Source organism: Narcine bancroftii, chromosome 14, assembly GCF_036971445.1.
Source record: "Narcine bancroftii isolate sNarBan1 chromosome 14, sNarBan1.hap1, whole genome shotgun sequence".
Classification (NCBI taxonomy): domain Eukaryota; kingdom Metazoa; phylum Chordata; class Chondrichthyes; order Torpediniformes; family Narcinidae; genus Narcine; species Narcine bancroftii.
In genome coordinates this window covers 6,691,108-6,713,843 of record NC_091482.1, presented here as the reverse complement: position 1 = coordinate 6,713,843, position 22,736 = coordinate 6,691,108, and the positions used below count along the sequence as shown (strand labels likewise).

At 41.6% G+C, this 22,736-nt stretch overlaps 1 protein-coding gene across 6 annotated transcripts in view; it reads right to left on the bottom strand.

Moving 5' to 3' along the window:
- The window catches only part of LOC138749514 (aldehyde dehydrogenase, dimeric NADP-preferring-like), a 109,577-nt gene that overhangs the window by 38,612 nt on the left and 48,229 nt on the right, over positions 1 to 22,736 (bottom strand). For all 6 annotated transcript variants that reach the window (XR_011348713.1, XM_069910951.1, XM_069910955.1 and 3 more), the window contains 6 exons: positions 10,901 to 11,002; positions 8,720 to 8,788; positions 6,484 to 6,632; positions 4,592 to 4,634; positions 2,453 to 2,497; positions 1,063 to 1,160 (listed from right to left, as the gene is read on the bottom strand). Coding sequence is in view for 5 of the 6 variants with exons in the window: in XM_069910951.1 (XP_069767052.1) it covers positions 1,063 to 1,160; positions 2,453 to 2,497; positions 4,592 to 4,634; positions 6,484 to 6,632; positions 8,720 to 8,788; positions 10,901 to 11,002 (506 nt within the window). In the remaining variant the exon portion in view is untranslated. The remainder of the gene's footprint in view (positions 1 to 1,062; positions 1,161 to 2,452; positions 2,498 to 4,591; positions 4,635 to 6,483; positions 6,633 to 8,719; positions 8,789 to 10,900; positions 11,003 to 22,736) is intronic.

Here is a 22,736-nt window from a genome sequence, read left to right as displayed (position 1 = left end):
GCTGGGCCACCTCGCCAAGGAGAAGGCACATCCCATCGGCCTCACTGGTCCTTGAAAACTAGCAACAGGAGTAGGCCATCAAAAGGGCCATCTTTCACCACTCCTTGTTCCATTCTCCTTCCGACCCCTTACTCACCTCTCCCGCCTTCTCCTTCTTAACTTGGCCATCTCCTCTCTCCTTGATCAGACGATGAAAATTTTTCAACCAATTCCTCGCCCAACCCCAACAGATGGGGGAACACTGTTGGCCCACTGAGCTCCTCCAACAGTTTCCTTTTGTTCCAGATCACAGCGTATGCAGTCTCTTGTGCCTCCAGTCGACAGTTTAACCCCCTTCCATGTAAGGAAGCATTGGGTGTTCATGCACTGCTGCCTAGGTCAGTCTGGTACATGTTGAGACCAGAACTGTGGGCAGCCAGATTCCATTCTTCTCCCTCAGTATCATGTTCTGCGGTCTGGAGGAATGCTGTCATGTTGATTTTATGGTTGTACACTAAAACCCCCCGTTATCCAGAATTCAAGCAACTGGCAGCCTCAAGGAACCGGCAAAAAAAATTCCAGAAAATAAATTGTAAAAAAAGCAGAAGTTTAAAATTGGCGCACCTTGCCGTTAGTTTGCCAATTACAAGCATATTCCAGTTGGAATCTCAAATAACAGGAAAATTCACTTATCTACCAATCCCCATAGGTGGCAGATACTAGGGGTTTTACAGTCAGACAATAATAAACTTCAACGTGGCTATTTCCTGAGAGTGATTCTAGTCGAGGCAATACCTGGAATTGCATGTAAGCTGGTCAAAAGAATTTTCAACCTTCTCAACCCTACCTCTTAATACGAGACCCTGCAGCTCTCGTAGCCAAGAGAGAGGTCTGTCCCTTTCTGGTGGGGATCTCAAGACCCCTCCCCAGCTCAATGCCCCCTCCAACCACTCTATCACTCAGTTTAAACCCATGCCCACTGGCTTTGGACCCCTCGAAGGGAACTCAGCCCTGCCTATTTACTCCAGTTAGTCTCCTCTGTATTTCATACATCAAAGAGGATTACACTGATTGGTTACTTACTGTATGCCCAGAGATAGCACGAAGAGCAGGAAGTAATTTATTGCTGCGTTGAAAATATTGCTCACCAGACCAGTGAGAACCTGTGGCATGTTGATCCCCTGGAAGGAGAATGGGACAAAAATCAGTCCTGCCTTGTGCAAGGAGCAGTGCAGTGCCACTAGAGGCACAGTGTGGGAGAGGAAAAACAGGCAACAAGAAAATCTTATGGAGCTGGAGAAACTCAGCAGGCTACACAGTGCTCTTTGTGTAGCAAAGATAAAGATACATAACTCATGAGGATACAGCAGGCTATCAAGAAGGCAAATGGAGGGTCGGCCTTCATTGCAAGAGGGGTTGAATTTAGGAGCAGGGAGGTCGTGCTGCAACTGTACAAGGTACTGGTGATGCCGCATCTGGAGAACTGCATGTAGTTCTGGTCTCCTGACTTGAGGAAGGATGGACTGGCTTTGGAAGGGGTGCAGAGGAAGTTCACCAGGTTGATGTCAGAGATGAAAGGGTTAGCTATGAGGAGAGATTGAGTCGCCTGGGTCAGTACTCGCTGGAATTTAGAAGAATGAGACGATTAACATACAAAATCACAAAAAGTATGGATAAGTTGTTTCCATTGGTGGGGGAGACCGGAACTAGGGGACACAGCCTCAAGATAGTAGATTTAGGGTCACAGATTTAGGACGGAGATGAGGAGGAACTTCTTTTCACAGAGGATGGTGAATCTATGGAATTCTCTGCCCATTGAAGCAGTGGAGGCGACCTCAGTGAATATATTTAAGAAAAGGTTGGATAGATTTTTACGTAGTAGGGGAATTAAGGGATATGGGGGAATAGGCTGGTAGGTGGAGATGAGCCTTTCATCAGATCAGCCATGATCAATTTGAATGGTGGAGAAGGATCGATGAGCTCCTGCTCCTATTTCTTACGTTCCTTTAACCAATGTTTTGGGCCTGATCCCTTCATCAAAGTGCAAGCAAAATGCAGGGAGGGGCCTTAATAAAATGGTTGGGGGGGGGAAAGAGTGAGGAACTGTAAGGGTTGACTGGGAATGGTAGTACTGAAGGCTGGAAGGAAATGAGACGGTGGCAGCCAAAGTCAGGAAGAGTTCACGTTCAGGGAAACCGTTTCCAACGGCTGAGGGGCCCAGACCTAAGGCAACGGGAAAAGAAGCCGATGCAATGAGGGGAAGAGTTACCAGGCTCAGAATTGGAAAGAACTGCCTGATGAGGCAGTGGGAACAGACCCTCTCGGTGGCTTTCCAGGGGGGTCGGATAATTATTTGGAGAAGATGTTGCAGAGACATAGGAGGGAGAGATTGAGTGGATTTGACTGAAGAATCTTCACCGTGTACTAAAACATTGATTAACTTCTCTCTGAATTTACTCTTCAGTAACTTTACCTGATTTTGAAGATATTTGATCTCCAACTGATAAAGATATATAGCCTAGGAAGAGAGACATAGACATCAATTTACATAAATAAAGACACACTTGCCTCACGTTCACTGAGAGGAACAATGGTTTAGTGGGTTAGTGCATCATCTCAGAGTCATATAGCATGCAGAAAGGCCCTTCAGCCCCACTGGCCTGTGCTGGCCAGCTAGTCCCATTTGTCTGCCTTTGGCCCATATCCCTCAAAATGTTTCTATCCATGAACCTGTCCCAATATCTTTTAAGCAGTTGAAATTTTGCCCACCTCTGGCAGTTTGCTCCACATACACCTCTGTGTGAAAAACTTGCTCCTCAGGTATTTAAATCTCACCCTCTCTGCCATACGCTGGGAAAAAATGACCCTCCATCTTATCTGTGCTCTTAATGATTTAGTACATCTCTATCAGGATTGTCCCTCTGCCTCCTTCACTCCAGGGTAGTGGTCCCATGCTATCCAGTCTCCCTTGTAACCCTATTCAGTCAAGGCAACATTTATGTGAATCTTTTGTGCATGTTCTCTAGCCTAATGACATGCGCCGTATAATCCAGGAACCAGAACTCTACACAATATTGTACAGCTGTAACCTGAAGTCCCAACGTTAGTGCTCAGTGCCTTGACTGATGATGTTGACTGCCTTCTCCGCCACCCTGCCTCCCCCACTTTCAGGGAGCTATATGCTTGCACCTCTAGGTCTCTCTATTCAACAACACTTAGCGGGGCCTTGCCATTTACTGTGCGTGTCCTATCACTTTGCACTTATTCTCCATCTGTCCTCTTTTCCATAGTTCTATATCCTCATTTAACCTTAGACACCGCACTGATCACTGTTAATTTTGGTGTCATCCGCAAATTTACTCAACGTGCCACCTTCATTCTTACCCAAATAAATAACAGCACCAATACCTGCAGTGCACCTTGTGTTATCGACCTCCAATCTGAACATCCCTCCAATCTTTTCTCTGATACCTTCCATAAGCCAGCATTGTATCCAGCAGGCTTGCTCATGCTGGAGAGCATGGGTCCTAACCTTCCAGTACAGTCCAGCTTGTGCTTCAGTGGGTGATATCAACAATCTGGATCCAGCCTCACACCCTGTGGAGCTTGGCTAAACTGTGCCGAGGTCAGCTGTTCACCTCACACAAACCCACACCAGTGAGGGTGAAAAATCTGTCCGGTTTCACCCTTCTGCAGAAAGGTAGCTTGTGAGAGAATTGGTTTGGAGTTGACCTTGCCCCTGACTCGGCCATTTAATGCAGACATACAGCGCGGTAACTGGCCCTTCCGGCCCAAGGGCCGACGCCACCCAAATATCCCAATTAACCTACGAGTCTCAAACATTTTTGAAGGGTGGGAGGAAACCGAGGCACCCAGATGAAACCCACACAGACACGGGGAGAATGTACCAACTCCCTACAGACAGTGCCGGATTCAGACCCAGATCACTGGTGCTGTTGCACTGTGGCGCTAACCACAATGCGAATTGTATCGCCCATGTGTAGAATGGCCTTCATTGGCCTCTCAACTAAGATCACATCAATTTGAGGATGGAAGGACAGTGGGTTTGTTCCCATGTTAATAATGAAGCGGGACATACGGCTCAAGTTCCATTTTGTGAATTTGACTGGTTTAATTAGCATGAATCACTCTTCCTTTCAAATCTCCGTTGCAAATTGTGTTGCATTGCCTTTCTGCGAAGACATTCATACTAATGGTGTTATATTCAGGGGGATCTTCAGTGGGCATTCAAACAAATTAAATTCTCCAGTTATTTTTCAGTGATGATCTCTGATATTTAAGGTTTCTGACTGCAAATTGATGCTATTTATTGTCATGTAATAAAACACAAAGCAATATTTCATGAAATTAACTATAGTCTGCCATATTTTCACATTGCCTGGCACCCAGTTAGAGAATGAGAATTAAAAGAATACCCCCTCCCCCCCCCCACCAGAGTTCTTCTTTAACACTTGTTACATGGAGCAACTTTCCCAGTTCTACGGTGGGGCCGCTTCTCTCCTCCTAGATGCTGCATATTCCCGGCATTACTTCCAACCTCTGCACCACTTCAATCATGTACCAAGTGTGTTCACTGCAATGCTTTACTCACAGGAATGGCAGGCATGAATATGTTCACGTACAATTTTGTTAACCTGCAAGAAAAATGGAACACACTGATGAAAGGAGAAGGAAACACAAATTCAATGATCAATCAAATGGAAACTCAATGCAGACAGCAGACTTCAGTAGTGGAGATTGATGATTGGGGGCAGGGTACACAGACGGCTTTTGGATGAGACCCATGTGGCGCCAAGAGTTTCCATCCACAGAGGGAAACTTAATCAGAAGAGATCCTCCCGGAGTGTGGGTGAGGACAGAGAGAGGCAGAAAGAGAAAGAACGAGAAAGAAAAAGAGGTGGAAGAGGGGAAGAAGGAATGAGAGAAAAAAGATAAACTATAAGGAAAATGAAAGAGAAAGAGAGGAAGAAGGAAAGGGGAAGGAGAGAATAAGGGAGAGAAAGATTGTAGAGAGAGTGAAAGAATGAGGAAGAGGACAAAGGGAAAAGAAAAATGAGGAAAACGAGTGAAACAATGTGGAAGGAAATAATGAGGGGAAAGGATGATGGAAAAAGAAATGGAAGATATGAGAAAGAGATAAGAAACAGAAAGAGGAGAGAGGAATGAAGATAAATATTTTGCCTCCTTTACGTCCCTAGCGTGTTCCATGCCCTAACCACTGATATTTCTGTGGAGTAGAGACTGCTGTAAAATGTAGGAAAGGCAACACAGTAAAATGCCCATTATCTTGAATTCACACAACCAGCAGCCTTAAACAACAGGCAAAAAAAAAGGTAAAAATTATAGAAGTTTCAAATTTGTGCACCTCGCTGTTAGTTTGCCAATCCACGCAACACACAATCTCAAGCAACTGGAAAATACATTTATCCGGCATCTAGCAATCCACCCCCCCCCCCCCCCCCCATAGGTGCCAGATACCGGGGGTTTTACGGTCTTCATGCAGATGATCCCAAAATCTGCAATGTGATTGAAGCCCAACAGCCTGTTTTATTAATGATATTTGACTGACCAGGACAGCAGGGAGAAACATTCCTGTACTTGTTTGCCATATGGTTTGTTCTAGTCACATGAAAGGGCAGAGAGACAGCAGCTCCCAGCAGCACCACAGGCATCACAAGAAAACCCACCCATATGTGTCAGGTGATGCTACAGGGGTTGAATGAGCCACGAAACCTACACTTCCTAAGGAGGTTGAGGAGGGCAGCGTTTTATAGGAGCACAGTCGAGAGTGTCCTATCTGGCTGCCTCATTGCATGGTTCTCAGTAGCTGCAAAGCATCAAACCAGGTCGATACAGAGGATCACCAAAATGGCCGAGAAGATCACTGAGGTCTCCCTTTCCTCTAAGGACCACAATCACCAGGAGTATTGCTTAAATTGGGCTCAAAGTACTATTGAGGACATTCTCCACCCAAAAAGGTGTATTTTTAACCCACTGGTACAGGAGCATCAAAATCAGGACTGCCAGGCTGGGAAATAACTTCTTCCCCGCAGGCTATGAGCTTGATGTACAGGATCCCGTAACCGTGTAAATCGCCCCAATATATTTACCTATATTTATTTTAAATTCTATCTGTATGTATGCATGTGATTATTATGTGCCGAGCTGTGGTTCAGAGAAAAAACATCTGGTTATACATGTACATCAAAGATGATAAACTTTAACTTGTTATTGGGGTGAGCAATTATTTCATAAAGAAGATGGTTTTACTAATTTTGAGATGAATTTGCAGTCAGAAGTTCTTCTAGAAGGGTGAGGGGAGGTGGGAGAGGAGGAGGACCTAACACCTGCGCACTTTGTGGGACCCCACAGACTGTGCTCATCCTTTCCTTACACGCTGTTACGACCTCGGGACATCTCTCATTAAAAACGTTAAACATACAAACGACAAATATACAGTATTGAAGTTGTAAGGAGCCTCACTTGGCCACCTCGGGAGGCTGTCGGAAAGCCAGAAGGATGTGCTCTGTGTTAGCGAGGAGTGCCAAACAGGGAAAGCAGAACAACATGAGGATGAGTATCCCTCGCTGGAGAATCACGCCAATTCTCTTCAGGTTCTTACTGCCATGTGTCTGCAAATGAGAAGGCAGGGGAAAATGTATGATTGACAACCTTTACCAATAGCAGCAACTGATGTTGACATTGTTACCATCCCAAATGCCAGTGTTCAATTTTAGTTTCAACATAGACAGCATGGTAACAGGCCCTTTTGGCCCACCACCTCGTGCCACCCAATTAACCTACAACCTCTTGTATGTATTGAACAGTGAGAGGAAACCAGAGCCCCTGGAGGAAACCCATGCAGACATGGGGAGGACATATGACCTTTTTACAGATACAGCCAGACTCAAACCCCAGTTGCTGGCACTGTAGCAGTTTTGCGCTAACCGTGTCTTGATATTAGACATGAAAGTCTGAAGACACTGTGATTGCAGTTGAAGTGCAGGAGAAACTCAGCAGGCCACACAGCGTTCTTTATGGCACAGATACCTAACCAACGTTTCAGGCTTGAGCCCTTCGTCAAGGTATGGGTGAAAAGCAGGCGGGCGCCTGAATGTGGGGGGAGGAGCACAGGGCCACAGGCGCAGGTGGATAAAGGAGGGAGGGCACAAGAGATAAAAGCTGGGATATAATAGGGGAAGGGGATAGGTTTCTGAATTAAGAGGAAAAGGGGTGGGGAGCTGGAGGACAGGAGGGATAGGAAAAGAGACAGAGAGATACGAGGGGCCGAACAGAAACCGGAGAATTCGATGTTAATACCATTTTGTTGGAGAATCCCCAGACAGAAATATTAGATGCTGTTCCTCCAATTTGTGGTTGGCCTCGGTTTGGCAGTCCACGGGGTCATGGACAGACATGTCAGCGCAGGAGTGGGGCGCGGAATTAAAATTATAATTTTGCAATAAAAATAAATAATTCGTGCACAAAAGATAAAAAAGGCAAGGCAGTGTCCACAGGTTGATTGTCTCTTCAGAAACCCGATGGCTGTTTTTGTAATGTTGCACCTTCAGGCTCCTGGACCTCCTTCCTGAGGGTTGCAGTGAGAAGAAGCTGTGGCCTGGGTGCTGGGGGTCCTTGATGATAGAGGCTACTTTCTTGAGAAACTGCCTCTTAAAAATGTCCTTAATGGAGTAGAGACTGATGCCCATGATGTCAGTGGTCGAGTTTACAACTCTCTGCAGCGTTTTTTCTGTCCCGTGCATTGGCACCTCTGTACCAGACAGTGATACAACAGGTCAGAATGCTCTCCACAGTGCACCTGGAGAAATTTGCAAGAGTCTTTGGTGACGAACCAAATCTCCTCAAACTCCTCATGAAATATAGCCGCTGGCGAGCCTTCTTTGTGATTCTGACATGATGGGCCTGGGACAGGCATTCAGAGAGGCTGACATCCAGGAATTTGACCAGGAAACCTTTCAATTGTTGTAAAGAACAGGTCCATCACAGGCTCCGATCCAACCCCCCCCCCCCCCCCACCTACTATCCATTGCAGATATCTATGTGAAGTGCTGTCTCAAGAAGGCAGCCAACATCATAAAGGGAACCCCCCCACCCAGTGACAACCTCTTCTCACTGCTACCTTTGGGCAGAAGGTAGAGAAGCCTGAGCCCAACACTTCTAGGTTCAGGAACACTCTTTCCAATGGTTTAAGTGAAAACACACAAATGTTGGATGAACTCAGCATCCATAGGAGGTATAACCGACGTTATGGGCCTGGGCCCTTCTTCAAAGTCTGATCAAAAAAACAGGCAAGCATCAGAATAAAAAGGACGGAAGAAAGTGCAGGCTCTCAGGTTCACTATTGTAACACCACTTCTTTACCTGCACGGTAATAACGGTGAACATTATCTATCTTTTTTTAATGTATACTATTGTAGTTTTTGTAATGAAGTTCCTGTTTAAAGTCAGAATTTCAGTGCATATGTACAATGTGAATGACAATAATCCCATTATCATCAAAACTGGCCCGTTTTGTCTGGTCTTGAGAAGGTGACTGCCATCCTTACCAGTCTGGCATGTATGTGAATGCCACAAATGTGGCAAACTCGTCACTGCTTCCTTGATTCAGGAGCTACTGGGGGTGCCCACATCCCAGAAATAAACCGTGCACTGAATGGACTGCAAGATCCCATTGGCTTTGTTAATGACCAGCACTTACCTGAGAAATGAATGTGTCGCAGGTTGAGGCCAGGCCTGACCCTGTGGAGATGGCTGTTACATTGATCACCTGTACAAAAAGCAAGGAGAAAAGTACCAAAGAGTGTCATTGTTCCGGTTTCAAGGAGAGAACTGAATGAAGCAGTTACTTCTGAATTTTGCTTTTTTAATTTTTTTTGACGTACAACATGGAAACAGGTCCTTCTGGCCCACAAGCTCATGCTACCCAAATACCCCAATTAGACTCTAACCCCCGAAGGTTTTGAAGGGTGGGAGGAAACCAGAGCGCCCAGAGGTGGTGGGGGGAGGAAAGGAAGGAGCAGGGGGAGGAATATACACCAACAGGTAAGAGGTCACAGGTGGCTATTTTAATTTTTTAAAAATTGAAACATACAGCACAATAACAGGACCTTTCGGCCCACAAGCCCGTGCCGTCCAATTACACCCAATTAATCTACAACCCTAGTACATTTTGGATGGTGAGCCCCTGGGGAAAACCCACACATACATGGGGAGAATGTACAAACTCCTTACAGACAGCGCGGGATTCGAACCCCGGTCCCAATCACCGTCAGGGCGTTGCGCTGTGGATGGGAAGGTGAAGTGATAGCTCTGAACCTCACTCTCTCTCCACTCAGTAATTGTTCTTTATGCTGCTGAGGTATGGTTACCGTTTCGGAGGGTTCTTGTGTATTTTCCGACGCCTGGACAAAATCGAGTTGACATCCTTTCAAGCGGAAGGACAGAAGTCTGAATCCGGCACCTCTATGTTTAAGAAAAATGTTTCCAACAACCAGCAGGCTCTTGAACCTCCTTGAACTACCCTGACCACAAACTACTCCAGGACCACCCAAAAGACTCCCTGCATTACTGAAGTGTCACTTTATATTACACTAACTGCAATGGTTAGTATTTATTTATCTATCGTATTACAGTACCTTTATATATTTTTTCTGTCTCATGATGCAGTATGGCAATGTACACTATGGTTGGTGTATCTTGCATATCTATGTGGATCCAGCAAGTCAGAATTTCGGTGTATCTGTATATATGTGTGTATGACAATAAACTCATAACAACCACATGGATCATGTTATGATCAGATCTGCCATGATCTTATTACATTTCAGCAGGTTTGAGGGCAAAGTCGCCTGCTCCTGGTCGATACGTTTGTCTGAGGTCAAAGCTTTCCTCACCATCAGGTGCTGCAGAATCCAAATTTATTGTCATGTCATGAAATTTGTTGTTTTGGCAGTGATGTCTCAGGTGCAAACGTTGCTATAAATTACATTTTAAAAATAAATGAGTGCAAAATAAGAGAAAGAAAGGTTCACTATCCGTTCAGGAATCTGATGGTGGAGGGGAAGAAGCCGTCCTTGTGGGTGGGTGCTCGTCTTCAGGCTCCTGTGCCTCCTTCCTGATGGTAGCAGTGAGAAGAGGTAAGGGTCGTGCTGATCTTGAAGGGGTTTGCAGGAACTTCCCTTCCCACTCGCCAAGACTAAAACTATTATTTTTCATGGTGCTAATTCATTATCTAGTTTAAATCCACACCATCACTGATGAAAGGTGCTTGTTTCACAGGAAGAAAAACATGGTTGAGCAATGGAGCACAACTTAAGTTTAACCCTTTGGACTCCATGTCCTGGTTTTCAGGGTCTACCAACAAGCGTATATGTCCCGGTTTTCCGGGACTACAGCAAGTCCCTGGGTTAAAAACGTCCGACTTATGGACAATTGTACTTATGAATGGACTACGCGTGGCTTCAGCGGTTCTTCGGCTTGAGGAAGGAGAACACCGTCTGCCATTTTAAGTTGGATCAAGTAGCCATTTACAGTGTTGAGTGTGTACCTTTGTATTTGGGTTAATTGTTTTTCCTATTTACCCTTGTAACCATGCCTCCAAACTGTAAATCCGTTGCATGGTGATGCACCTGTTCCAATTTACCTACAAATTCGACTTAAAGACAGACTTGGGAATGGATCTCATTCGTAAACCAGGGACTGCCTGTACCATCAAATGCATGTGCTCCATGTCCTGGTTTTTCCAGGGTTGGTTTTATACCCAACCACCAGACATTCATGCTGTAGTTTATCCAGTCCGGAGTATGTATGGGTTAAGATCCATTGATTGTATCTTACAAGCATTAGCCAGAAAACCAGCTCACACCATTGATAAACTCACCGTTGTCGCTAGTGAAACTGCATCCAACTCGATTTTTCCCAAATGTCCACAGAAAATGGTGCTGACAATATTTATGAGAAACACCATCAGTTGTGTCAAAATCTGTTGTCAAAGGAAAATATAATGAGTTCACTTCATTCAGGGATAAAAGAGTCTTTTCATCATCAAAGGAGATTCAGGATGGAGACACACGACAGTGAAACAGGTCCTTCGCCCCAACTTGCCAACCAAAATCTCCCATTCATATTAGTCCTGCTTTCCTGTGTTTGTCATATTCTTCTAAAGCCGTCCTTTTCATAGATCTATTCCTTTTTTTCTTTAACATTGCAATAATACCTTCTTTGGCACCCTGCTCCAAAAAACCAACCACCCTCTGGGTCATAATGTAACCCCTTCAGCTCCTGCTACACCCCCCACCTTAAGCCTACGCGTCTCATAATCTTGCTCTCTTCTATTAGGTCTCCGTGATTGAGAGAAAACAAGCCCAGCCAGCCTCACCCCACAGATAAACTCCTGACAAATCCCCTCAGCACAATCATGTCTGCCCTTCAGTGCAGTGACAAGTAATGCAACGGTCCTCCAAGTACAAAGCCAACCAGGATTTTGTAAAGTTGCAACACAATGCTCCAACATTTCAGGCAATCAAAGCAGATGCTTTATTCGCCACCCTATCGACTTGTGCGCCACTTTCCAGAAACCACAACCTTCAACCCCAAGATCTCTCTGTTCATAAATGTTCCGTGTATGACCCATCTCCATCTGACTTCCCAAAATACCCCACTTTGATTTGTTGGGATTAAACTCTACTAGCCAAATTTCTGGCCTTCTATACCCTTAGATAACTTTCTTTCTACAGCCGCCCCTCAGTTTTACCACACTGGGACAGCACGGTTAGTGTAACTCCATTACAGCAAATTCTGAGCCACCCTTCAGTTTTACCACACTGGGACGGCACGGTTAGTGTAACTCCATTACAGCAAATTCTGAGCCACCCTTCAGTTTTACCACACTGGGACGGCACGGTTAGTGTAACTCCATTACAGCAAATTCTGAGCCATCCTTCAGTTTTACCACACTGGGACGGCACGGTTAGTATAACTCCATTACAGTGACTGGGACCGGGGTTAAAATCCTGTATAGAGTCAGTACGTTCTCCCTGTGTCTCTCAGGGGCTCTAGTTTCCTCCACGGTTCGAAACATCCCGGGTGTTGTAGGTTAATTGGGTGTAATTGGGTGGCACAGGCTCGTGAGCCGAAATGGCCTGTTACTGTGCTTTATGTCTATAAATATTAAATTAGTTAATTGGTCACATGGGTCTAATTGGATGGCATGGGTTCGTGGGCTAAAGGGGCCTGTTATTGTCCTGTGTCTCTGAATAAATAATTAAATCAGACCAAACTACTATAATCCATCACAGAGGATAAACCCAGTCTAGGTAGCTTGGTGGTTTATACGAGCACCGTATTAATTACATACTTCCCTGGCCAGCAAAACCCATGGGCTGTGAAACTGCTTTGTTAACCCTGACATTGTGTGATGATTGTGGCCAACTTCTCCGCTGTTTACTCAGTTAACTTGTAATCATGTGTCGGGAGGACAAAAGCTTTCATATTGTTCACTCCAATGCTTCAAAATGTTAAATTTGGAAAGCAAAATACCTAAATGGTCTGTCTTGTAGATATGGAGAAGGTATGGATATTGTTACCCAGGGCAGATTTTATTCTCACTACCATCCAAACAGCATCCACTGGGAGGTTATTTCAAAGTCACTCACATGCAGGCCTGCTCAGTAAGGACGGCAAATTTCATCAATGTACATCAGTTAACCAGATACTAAATGTATGAGTAAATACTTAAAAATGGATGGAGGACCATGAACAAAGTTCTGGTAAAGGTGATTAATACAGATAGGTATTCGATGGCCTAACATGGACATGGTTGTCTGAAGGACATTCTCTGTGACTCCATGAGACGGTTCATTACAATGAAGCAGTGTGGCTTCATGGACATTTATTACGGCCACCAGTTTTTTAAAAAATTCTAAACTTCATTCCCCACATTGGGGTGATGGCATTTGAACCCATGCCTATTCCAATAATTGAGGCCTTCAGATGGTTGCCCGGTCACCACTTGTAGTCCGTCACATCCAAGTGAATGAAAACAAGGAGTCAACAGAATTTCCACACCATTTCTCTGAGCAGGTTGAGGTAATCATTGTTGAAAAAATACAGTATAGGTTGAACCTCTTTAATCCGGCAACATTGGGATCTGGCCAATGCCGGACCACAGAAAGTGCCAGAATACAGAAATTGACCCCTAAGGGAAACCCCCCTATGTAATCATATCAAAGGTCGAGCAAAGCTTAAAACAGGAAATAATACCATGGGGTGGCAGTTAGCGTAGCAGTTCGCACAACGCCTTTACAGCGCCAGCGATCAGGACGTTGATACAAACTCCTTACAGACAGCGCGGGACTTGAACTGCAGTTCCGATCGCTGGCTGGCGCCGTAAAGGTTGAATCTGCCACTGTTAGTACAAATTCCTTGCAGACAGCACAGGACTCAAACTCCAGTCCCAATCGCGGCAGATTCAACCTTTTTTTTTATAATTTTTTTATTTTTCACACTATAAACCATATTGATCAAGATACATACATTTTCCTTCTTAAATATATACACTGTCATTTTCTCCCCCACCCTTCCCTCCTCCCCTCCCATTAATTTAAAGTTCAGAATATAAGATACATTAAACTCATCAAACAATGTTGCCACTCAATAAAAATAAACAAGAAATTCTACTGAGTCAGTTCTTTTCATTCTCTTCTTCTGTCATTTTAGGTGGTAGATGTCCACGGTAGGTTTTCTCTATTATGTTTCATGTATGGCTCCCATATTTGTTCAAATATTGTAATGTTATTTCTTAAATTATAGGTTATTTTTTCTAATGGAATACATTTATTCATTTCTATATACCATTGTTGCATTCTCAAGTTATCTTCTAATTTCCAGGCTAACATAATACATTTTTTTGCTACAGCTAGGGCTATCCTAACAAATCTTTTTTGTGCACCATCCAAATCAAGTCCAAATTCTTTGATTTTTATGTTTCTTAGGAGGAAGATCTCTGGGTTTTTTGGTATATTGCTTTTTGTGATTTTATTTAATATCTGGTTTAGATCTTCCCAAAATTTTTTCACTTTCTCACATGTCCAGATTGCATGAATTGTTGTTCCCATTTCTTTTTTACAGCGAAAACATCTGTCAGATACTGTTGGGTCCCATTTATTTAACTTTTGAGGTGTAATGTATAGCCTGTGTATCCAGTTATATTGTATCATACGTAACCTTGTGTTTATTGTATTTCTCATAGTTCCTGAGCATAACTTCTCCCATGTTTCATTCTTTATCTTTATGTTTAGATCTTGTTCCCATTTTTGTTTAGTTTTACTATTTGTTTCCTCATTATCCTTTTCTTGTAGTTTAATATACATGTTTGTTACAAATTTTTTGATTATCATTGTGTCTGTAATCACATATTCAAAATTACTTCCCTCTGGTAACCTCAGACTGCTTCCTAATTTGTCCTTCAAGTAGGATTTCAGTTGGTAGTATGCCAACACTGTATCGTGAGTTATATTATATTTATCCTTCATTTGTTCAAAGGATAATAATTTATTTCCTGAAAAACAATTTTCTATTCTTTTGATCCCTTTTTTCTCCCATTCTCTAAAGGAAAGGTTATCTATTGTAAAAGGGATTAGCTGATTTTGTGTCAGTATTAGTTTTGGTAGTTGGTAATTTGTTTTATTCCTTTCTACATGAATCTTCTTCCAAATGTTGAGCAGATGATGTAATACTGGAGAATTCCTACGTTGTACCAATTTTTCATCCCATTTATATATGTTCAGGTATCTTCTCCCCTATTTTATCTAGTTCTAATCTAGTCCAATCTGGCTTTTCCCTTGTTTGATAAAAATCTGATAGGTATCTTAATTGTGCGGCACTATAATAATTTTTAAAGTTTGGCAGTTGTAAGCCTCCTTGTTTATACCATTCTGTTAATTTATCTAGTGCTATCCTCGGTGTCCCCCCTTTCCATAAAAATTTCCTTATTATTTTCTTTAACTCCTTGAAGAATTTCTCTGTCAAGTGCATTGGCAATGCCTGAAATAGGTATTGTATCCTTGGGAAAATGTTCATTTTCATAATACAGTTTATCCTTCCTATCAGTGTTAGTGGTAAGTCTTTCCAATGCTCTAAGTCGTCTTGTAATTTTTTCATTAGTGGATAATAATTGAGTTTATATAGATGGCTGAGGTTTTTATTTATTTGTATACCTAGGTATCGCATTGCTTGCGTTTGCCATCTGAATGGTGATTCTTTCTTAAATTTTGAGAAATCCGCATTATTCATTGGCATTGCTTCACTTTTATTTGCGTTAATCTTGTACCGCAACACTTCTCCATATTCCTTCAATTTCCTATGTAATTCTTTTATTGATATTTCTGGTTCTGCTAAGTATACTATAACATCATCTGCAAATAGACTGATTTTATATTCCTTATCTTTTATTTTTATCCCTTTTATTTTATTTTCTGTTCTTATCAATTCTGCTAGTGGTTCTATGGCTAACGCAAACAATAAGGGAGATAGTGGGCATCCCTGCCTTGTTGATCTGCTTAAGTTAAATTGTTTTAATATATATCCATTTACTGTCACTTTCGCCAATGGCCCCTTATATAATGCTTTAATCCAATTAATATATTTCTCTGGTAAGTTGAATTTTTATAGTACTTTGAACAAATAATTCCATTCTACTCTGTCAAAGGTCTTCTCTGCGTCTAAAGCAACCGCTACTGTTGGAGCTTTATTTCCTTCTACTGCATGAATTAAGTTAATAAATTTACAGATATTGTCTGTTGTTCGACTTCTTTTAATAAATCCAGTTTGGTCTAGATTTACTATTTTTGGTACAGTCGGCTAATCTGTTTGCTAATAGTTTAGCTATTATCTTATAATCTGTGTTAAGTAAAGATATTGGTCTATATGACGCTGGTGCGAGTGGATCTTTCCCTGTCTTTGGTATTACTGTAATTATTGCTGTTTTGCATGAATCTGGTAAGCTTTGTGTTTTATCAATCTGGTTGATTACTTCCAGGAGGGGAGGAATTAATAAATCTTTAAATGTTTTATAGAATTCTATTGGGAATCCATCCTCTCCTGGTGTTTTATTATTCAGTAGTTTTTTTTTATTATCTCTTGTATTTCTTCTATTTCAAATGGTTCTGTTAATTTATTTTGTTCCTCTGTTTGTAACTTTGGTAGTTCAATTTTAGTTTAAAATTCATCTATTTCATCTTCTTTCACTTCGTTTTCAGTTTGATATAATTGTTCGTAGAATTCTCTGAAGTTTTCATTAATCTCCGTTGGATTATATGTGATTTGCTTGTCTTTTTTCCTTAATGCCAATACCATTCTCTTAGTTTGTTCTGTCTTAAGCTGCCACGCTAGAATTTTGTGCATTTTTTCTCCTAGCTCATAATATTTCTGTTTTGTCTTCATTATGTTCTTCTCCACCTTTTATGTTTGTAGTGTTTCATATTTTATTTTTTTTATCTGCCAATTCTCTTCTTTTAGTTGTGTCTTCCTTCATTGCTAATTCTTTTTCTATATTTGCTATTTCCCTTTCCAACTGCTCTGTTTCCTGATTGTAGTCCTTCTTCATCTTAGTTACATAACTTATTATTTGCCCTCTGATGAACGCTTTCATTGCGTCCCATAGTATAAACTTATCTTTCACTGATTCCATATTTATTTCAAAGTACATTTTAATTTGTCGTTCAATGAATTCTCTAAAATCTTGCCTTTTAAGTAGCATGGAGTTTAATCTCCATCTATACATTCTTCGTGGGATGTCCTCTTAACTCTATTGTGAATAACAGGGGTGAGTGGTCCGATAATAGTCTAGCTTTATATTCCATTTTCCTAACTCTCTCTTACATGTGAGCTGATAACAGGAATAGGTCTATTCTTGAGTATGTTTTATGTCTGCCCAAATAATATGAATATTCCTTTTCCTTTGGGTGCTGTTTCCTCCATATATCCAAAAGTTGCATTTCTTGCATCGATTTAATTATAAATTTGGTTACTTTGTTCTTTGTATTAATTTTTTTTCCAGTTTTATCCATGTTTGAATCCAAATTAAGGTTGAAATCCCCTCCTATTAGTATGTTCCCTTGCGTGTCTGCTATCTTCAAAAAAATATCTTGCATAAATTTTTGATCTTCTTCATTAGGTGAATATACATTGAGTCCAAAACTCCGAATATATCTGACATTTTATCATTACATATCTCCCTGCTGGATCTATTATTTCCTCTTCTATTTTGATTTGTACATTTTTACTGATTAATATAGCTACTCCTCTAGTTTTTGAATTATATGACGCTGCAGTTACATGTCCTATCCAATCTCTCTTTAATTTCTTGTGTTCCACTTCAGTTAAGTGTGTCTCTTGTATGAATGCTATATCAATTTTTTCTTTTTTCAGTAAATTTAGCAGTTTCTTCCTTTTGATTTGGTTATGTATTCCATTAATATTTAAAGTCATATAGTTCAACGTAGCCATTTCATACTTTGTTTATCTTTCCTTTCCGTTTCTCCATCATCACCTTTCCTTCTTATCCATTTCTGCTTTCTTGTTTTGAACACTTTATAAGACAACATTTCTAAAACATCAAACATTTTCCTTATTCTCCTATTTAAAACTTCTTTAACCCCATTCTCCCCTCCCCCTCCTGAGTTGCCCTTTATCCTTTGCCGGGCATCTCCCCTCTCCATTTGGATTTGCGAAATCACTCGCAAGCGTCAACTGATTTTGCAGCATAAATAAGATAGAAATAGGAGAATAAGGAAAATGTTGGATGTTGTAGGAATGTTGTCTTATAAAGAGTTGAAAATAAGAAAACAGAAATGGAAAAGGAGGAAAGGTAATGATGGAAAAACGGAAAGAGAAGATAAACAAAATATAAAAGGGCTATGCTGAACTATATGACTTTAAATATTAATGGAATACATAACCAAATTAAAAGGAAGAAACTACTAAATTTAAATGAATAAATGTATTCCATTAGAAAAAATAACATATAGGTTAAGAAATAATATTGAAATATTCGAACAAGTATAGGAGCCTTACATTAAATACAATAGCAAAAACCTACCGGGGACAAACATTACCTAAGTTGATGGAAGGAGAAGGAAAGAAAAGAATGGACTCAGTAGAATTTCTGGTGTATTTTTGTTGAATGACAACATTGTCTGACTGGCTTAATGCAACCTAGATTGTATACCTAAAATGGATGAGAGGGGGGGGGTGGGGGGGTGGCTTGGGAGGAGGGGGGGGGGAGAAAAAGTCACTGTATATGTGTGAAAAAGAAATAGTGTATATCATGGCTAATGTGATTTATGGTGTGAAAAATAAAAAATTAAAAAAAAACTAAAAAAAAACTGATTTCGCAGCGACCGTAATTGTTCCCCACCCAGCCCCCCCAAGAAAAGATTTTAATCTTCATATATAACAAAGGTCACTCTCTTAATTCGCTCCTTACTTCCTTTCTTCCCTTACTTTCCCTTCTTAGTTCTTATCTATACTCTATTTTTTTAAATATACATATACCCATATACACACATACATATAGTTTGTGGTCATTTTTGTTCTCGTTACATGTCTTCATCTCTCTGTCTGTTTTGTAGTTGTTCTGCAAATTTTCGTGCTTCCTCCGGATCCAAGAATAATCTGTTTTGCTGCCCTGGAATAACTATTTTAAGTACCGCTGGGTACTTTAGCATAAATTTATATCCTTTTTTCCATTGGATCATTTTTGCTGTATTAAACTCCTTCCTCTTCTTCAGGAGTTCAAAACTTATATCTGGATAGAAAAAATTTTTTTGACCTTTGTATTCCAGTGGTTTTTTGTCTTTTCTTATTTTCCTCATTGCTTTCTCCAATATATTTTCTCTTGTTGTATATCTTAGGAATTTTACTAGAATGGATCTTGGTTTTTGTTGTGGTTGTGGTTTAGGGGCTAATGTTCTATGTGCCCTTTCTATTTCCATTTCTTCCTGTAATTCTGGTCTTCCTAGGACCCTGGGGATCCAATCTTTTATAAATTCTCTCATATTATTGCCTTCTTCATCTTCCTTAAGGCCCACTATCTTTATATTGTTTCTTCTATTATAATTTTCTATTATATCTATCTTCTGAGCTAACAGCTCTTGTGTCTCTAACTTTTTTATTAGATACTTCTAATTTCTTTTTTAAGTCCTCAACTTCCACTTCCATTTCTATGGCTGTTTCTCATTCTTCCACCTTGTCCACTCTTTTTTCTATATCTGACATGATCATCTCTAATCTATTCATTTTTTCTTCTGTACTTTTTACTCTTTTTATTTCACTGAATTCTTGTGATTGCCATTCTTTTACTTATTCCATATATTCTTTAAACAAAAATATCCATTGTCTTGCCCTTCCCTTCATCTTCCATTTCTCTGTGTTCTTCCTCTTCTTCTTCTTTTTCTTCTTCTGAGTCCACTCCAGGATCTGTGTCCTTTACCTCTGTCTCTTTTGGTTTTCTTGTTGGTTTGTTTGTTTTATCTTGTTGGGTATTTTTGGTCTTCTTATTTTTATTAGAAGTGTCTTGCTGCTGGTCTTCTTCCTCTGGGTTGGTCGTCTGTTGTTTCTTTGATTTCTTTTTACTCTCTTCTTTCTTGTTCTCGTTATTTTCTCTGTTTTCCTCTTGCTGCTTTGTTGTGGTTGTCAATTTCAGCTGTGGAGATCGACTCCTCAGCTGGTCCCCCCTCCCGTCAGTGTTCTTTTTGTCTTGCGCATCGCGCATGCGCGAGGAGTCACGCATGCACGGTTGCGCACTTTTGTTTGGCTCCATGAGCCATTTTTGTAGTCCCGAGCTTGGGGCTTCAACTGACCTGAGGGAGTGGGCTTCTCTCTCCGCGGCGGGCCTGCTCTGCACAGGTAAGGCCTTCACCTTCTTCTTCCGACGTCTTTTCTTCTTCCCGTTGCTTTTGGCTTTTCTTTCTTCGCTGCCATCTTCTCCACACCTTTACTTTCACTTTATTTTAGTTTTTGTGTTTGTGCCTTTGTTTTATCTCTGTTTTTTTTTTAAAACTTTTCCGGAGAGGGCTGGAGTTCCCCGACCGGCCACTACTCCATCACGTGACTTCTCCCCGGCAGATTCAACCTTTACAATGCTGGGGATTATGACTGGTGTTCGAGTACAAGCTCTTTACAGGCAGTGCGGGAATAACAGCGGCAGATTCAAAAATGTGCCAGTCCACAGAATGTCAGATAACAGAGGTTCAACCTGTATGAGCACTCAAGTGGCAGGATTCACAGGTTGGAATTGTTTTAAATTTAAACATAGAGCACAGTAACAGGCCCTACGATCTGTGGCCCCCAAATACAACCTCAACCGCCACATGTTTCTGAACAGTGGGAGGAAACCCATGCATTCATGGGGAAAACAGATAAGCCCCTTACAGGCAGTGCCGGGTTCGAACATGAGATGTAAAAGTGTCGTGCTGGAACCTTAAAGAAAATATTGCAATCTATTGGAGCGGATGAAGGATACACTCAGTGTATTCACTACTTCTCAGGAGATGACACAATCCATGGAAGCCCAGAATAAATACAGGTGCTTTTGCCAAAACGACCGTAGTTCTTGTCGTAAGACCCCAAGGGAGGGATTGATGGTTTTGGCATTAATTTTGTATACACAATTATGAGGGGTAGATAGATTAAATTCAAGTAGGTTTTTGTTCCCCACTGAGGGTAGGTGAGATACGAACCAGAGGACATGGGTTAAGGGTGAAAGGGAAAAAGATGAGATGGAACTTCTTCACACAGAGAGTGGTGGGGGTGTGGAATGAGCTGCCAGCTGAAGTAGTGAATGTGGGCTCCATTTTTAACAATCAATAAAAATCTGGACGTGTACATGGATGGGAGGTGAATACAGGAATATGGACAAGGTGCAGGTCAGTGGGACTAGGCGGTATAATATTTTGGCACAGACTAGAAAGGCCCATTTTCTGTGCTGTAATGTTCTTTGATTCTATAGGGCACCCATTCTCAATGGGGGCCCTATGTCCTCTCCCATCATGGGCGCCACAGCACGTTGAAAGCCTTGTTCCCTTTTCACCTCACATCACAGAAATGTTTTTTTTTTTTAAAATCGTCATCGGTAGGAGAGAAGTTCAAAGAAAGCAAAACTTGGCTGTTTTACAGGGAAGGGGGTCCCATATACTTTGAGAGGAGTCCTGGTCAGGAGGAGAGAATGAAAAAAATGGTTGAGAGTGGCTTGGGTCAGGCAGGTGTGCAAAGATGTTAAGGGGTGAAGGCTTCTGAAAGGGCAGACCTGTGGCCACAGGATTATTATGACGTCTAACAAATGGTCTCCCCAAGACATGGACAGTGGAAGACTCAGAGATTACAGCTTCAAGCAAGTTACTTTGCCCTGGATGTTTCGTTGAGAGTACAATCAAAAACTTAGTCATCCAACCAGAGAATATTACTTCACACTGACTTTATCAAAGGCATGCTTAGATTTTTTTTTTTTTTTTACAAATAGTTTTCAAAACCTATTAAAAGTGTTTTTTTTCTATAAAATGCCTTTATAACAGAAGCATCTATATTGTGGATCTTGCTTATTGATCTTGTTACATTAAACGATATTATACTTTGCAGTGTTTCCTTTACCATTCTATGTGCACTCACCACCGGCACAGAGAACAGGCACATCCCTTTCACCTCCTCCCAGTATCTGAGTGGTACCATCCTCAGAAGCACGTCCATCCAAGTTCTAGATGCACGAGGGGGATTGTTTGGGGTCGCTTGCATTAAGTCCGCCATTTTCTCACTCCTTCTCAGGCGTCGAGGGACACCAGACAGACGTACTCCTGCTCCACTGGGTCTCCCTGCTGCCCTGAGATCAGTCGCCCAACCCGGAACAAATTGGTGATAGGACAAGGAGGCACCGTCCGCACTTCAGGGGATGAAGGCTGAAGTGCTTTCCATAATATCAAACTGTGGGATTAGAAAGTTTAGAAAATGATTCATTTATTGACTTCCTGAAGTACACCTCAAATTTCAGTGAATGTAGTTACTTATCAAGCTTTCCCTGCACTTTGCAACTGCAACCGCTGACCCAGCACGGTTAATGCAGCACCAGCGATCAGGACTGAGGGTCAAATCCTCCGCTGTCTGTAAGGAGTTTGTAGGTTCTCCCCACATCTGTGGGTTTTCCCCAGGGGCTCCAGTTTCCTCCCATCCTTCAAAAATGTACCGGGGGGGTGTAAGTTAATTTGGCAGCACAGGCTCGTGGACCACAATGGCCTGTTACTGTGCTGTATGACTAAATTTTTTAAATCAGGTGATTTAATACAGGAGCACAGTTCCCTGAAAGTGACAGGGTTGTGAAGTCAAGTTTATTGTCATCTGATTGCACAAGTACAAACCAACAAAACAGCATTCTCTGAACCTCAGAACGAAACAGCATTCTCTGAACCTCAGTACGAAACACACAGACACAAGCAGATATAACACATAGACAAACAATACATATGCATCTATATAAATAAATAATGAGAGTCTCAGATCAATATTTATTTATGAAGAAGCTGTTTGGCAGATGTGCCTTCATTAGGTGGGGAATGAGTACAAACATTGGGACCTTATGGTACCACTGTACAAGACACTGGTGAGACCACAGTTGGAGGCATTAGGCACTTTCAGGTGGCCAGTTGCCCCACATGTAAAGCCGCATGTTT